At 41.4% G+C, this 2738-nt stretch overlaps 1 protein-coding gene across 1 annotated transcript in view; it reads right to left on the bottom strand.

Annotated features, from left to right (window-relative positions):
- The window catches only part of LOC130556662 (focal adhesion kinase 1-like), a 17294-nt gene that overhangs the window by 4970 nt on the left and 9586 nt on the right, over positions 1–2738 (bottom strand). Inside the window, exons 5-8 of the mRNA XM_057337870.1 lie at positions 1789–1915; positions 956–1177; positions 722–799; positions 216–323 (exon numbers count right to left, since the gene is read on the bottom strand). Of these exons, the coding sequence (XP_057193853.1) occupies positions 216–323; positions 722–799; positions 956–1177; positions 1789–1915 (535 nt within the window). The remainder of the gene's footprint in view (positions 1–215; positions 324–721; positions 800–955; positions 1178–1788; positions 1916–2738) is intronic.

Raw genomic sequence — 2738 nt, 5'->3', positions numbered from 1 at the left:
CCTCATTCTCTGACACACACACACACACACATCTAAAGACACACACACACATTCTCTGACACACACACACACACACATCTAAAGACACACACACACATTCTCTGACACGCACAGACACTGCTAAAGACACGCCTCTTTCCTCTGGTGTTCAGGATCACAGTAGTGTGTGTGTGTGTGTGTGTGTGTGTGTGTGTGTGTGTGTGTGTGTGTTGTACCTCAGGAGCTCCTGCCACATCCAGCTGTAGGACGCCCTTCCTCTCTCTCTCCTCCACACACGAGTATTGAATACTCTGTACCTGAGTGAAGTTAGCCAGGTGCGTCGGCTGAAAGAGAGCAGAGAGATGATTCGCCTGTGACCTTATGACTGTAAAACAAAAGTCAAGGACTGATGACTGCTGTGGTTCATATTTCAACATCTGATGCTCAACTCACAAATGTGGAAAACATATGATGATTATTCCGATGTTTCCAAACTAAAGTGGGGTTTCTTCACATTCCTTTGTATTTAAGCGACACTTATCAAGCAGGTTTAGAAACACTTGTAATAATAAATACTCATTGTAATCGTCTCTTTATCTTGCTGATGTTAGTCAGTGAAAATGCTAAATGCTGTGATAAAATCAAAGTCAATCAAAAAATCTGAAGATTCAATTAATATGCAGATATGTGGAGTGGGATTTCTGACCAATGACTGATCAGAAGAAATGTGAATATCTCTCACGGTTGAGCCCTTGTCTGTCAGGTAACTGATTCCCTCCTCTGGACCGATAGCAAGATCCACCGATATAACCCAACTCGACTGAGAGAGAGAGAGAGAGAGAGAGAGAGAGACAGAGAGTGAGAGAGGAAAGATTTTAGCAGGTGAATTTTGTCCCGCGCGTCTCCTCCAGCGGCCACTAGAGAGCAGCAGAGGTGTGTGTCTGAATACAGAAGTGATGATGTCACTGTGACGTACCCCCAGAGCACATCTGAAGCATTCTTTATCAAATCTGTACACCGATGTCAGGATCTCAAGAAACGTCAGAATGCTCTGCTCATCGTTCAGGTTGGCAAACTGCTTGAAGGTTTGTTGGATCTGTTTCCTCAGGGCTTTGGCCTGATAGAGAGAAAACGGAGTTACACAACAGAACAACAATACGCAAATCCAACACAAGCAGGTTAGATTAGACTCAATATGTTGATATTATTAAAATATCAGTGGTTGTGTACAGTATGTGGACTATGGCATGCACAATCTTTATGAAAACCTTTTCCATGTGTTCATTTAAATGTCTAATGCCCAACGTCTACATGATCAAACAGAATCACTAATAATCAAAGTATTAATAATCGTTTCATCATAATCATGGCTTTGAGTCAATACACTTCAAGAACAATCTCTCCAAGGTTATTTTAGTGTACCAAAATTAAAACTTTGAAAACGTTTCTGTTCATCAAAATAAAAAAATATTAACCTGTAAATTATTGGGAAAACTTAACTAAAGGAAAAATTGAAATGTTGCCTCAAAAATGAACTAAAATAAGTTTAAAGCACTAAAATTATTATAAAAAACTAAAACTAAATTAAAACTAAAACAAAAATTAATTAATATTATATAGCAACATAAAAAATAAATGATATACCAAAATTGCTAAAACTTATAACCATAAAAATGTAAAATCTAAAAATAAAAGCTCATTTTAAATATGAATAAAACTATAATAGCTCTCGTCCGCTAAACGTCGTCTCAGAGAATCAAAGGAACGTGTGTGTAAGGACACATTAGATCCTTGATTTCAGATCTGTACACTGAAGGGCATTGTGGGTAATCGCATTCCCAGCAGAGATGCACAGACGATATCAGAGCCGCTGGTCACTTCAGAGCGACACTCCACCCGTCCTGACAGGAAATGCATGCGGTATCTGACCACACATCTATGGAGGAATTATGGGATGGGTCTGACAGATCTCTTTATCTGCTGCTTGAACAATATGTCTCTTTAAATCTCTTCCTCTGAAACACCATTTCGGATCATCAGTTTAGCAAAAAAAGTATACCCCTTTATTATTTTAAAGGATTAGTTCGTAGTATCTTTGTTTCCTCCCTCGTGTCATTTGACTGAATTATGAAATGAACTGAGAATGCGGAAATATCATCAATTAAAGTCACCCGGGTTTAGAATGACATGAGGGCGAGTAAATTCTCCGGTACATGTCATTATAACATGACATCTGAATGAGATCTCTATCGGCTGATAATGAAAGATGTTTCAGAGAATCGTGAACACACGCTGGAAAGCTGGAGGAATTCTTTAAAACACAATTTTCTAGGAATCACACAGATTAAATGGAGTAATCCGCCTCAATGAAGCGCTCTGCAGAAACATCAAACCCCAGCGGGTGATCCGAGCGGGATAAAGAGATCTGGGGCAGTAAAACAAAACACACGCGTTTCAGGATGACCCCGAGGGTCAGAGGACAACCCCAGTTTTTTACTGAGCATCTGTCTGCAGGGGTGTGTGTGTTCGTTCAATAACAGCAGAGTCCCACAAACCTATTCAGACCAGCTGTGCCCCCAACACACACACACACACACACACACACACACACACACACACACACACACGCACGCACGCACGCACGCACGCACGCACGCACGCACGCACGCACGCACGCACGCACGCACGCACGCACGCACGCACGCACACACACACGCGCACACGCACACACACGCACACACACACACACACACACACAC

The sequence above is a fragment of the Triplophysa rosa genome, linkage group LG7, assembly GCF_024868665.1.
Source record: "Triplophysa rosa linkage group LG7, Trosa_1v2, whole genome shotgun sequence".
Lineage (NCBI taxonomy): Eukaryota > Metazoa > Chordata > Actinopteri > Cypriniformes > Nemacheilidae > Triplophysa > Triplophysa rosa.
This window is presented reverse-complemented; position numbering and strand designations above follow the sequence as displayed.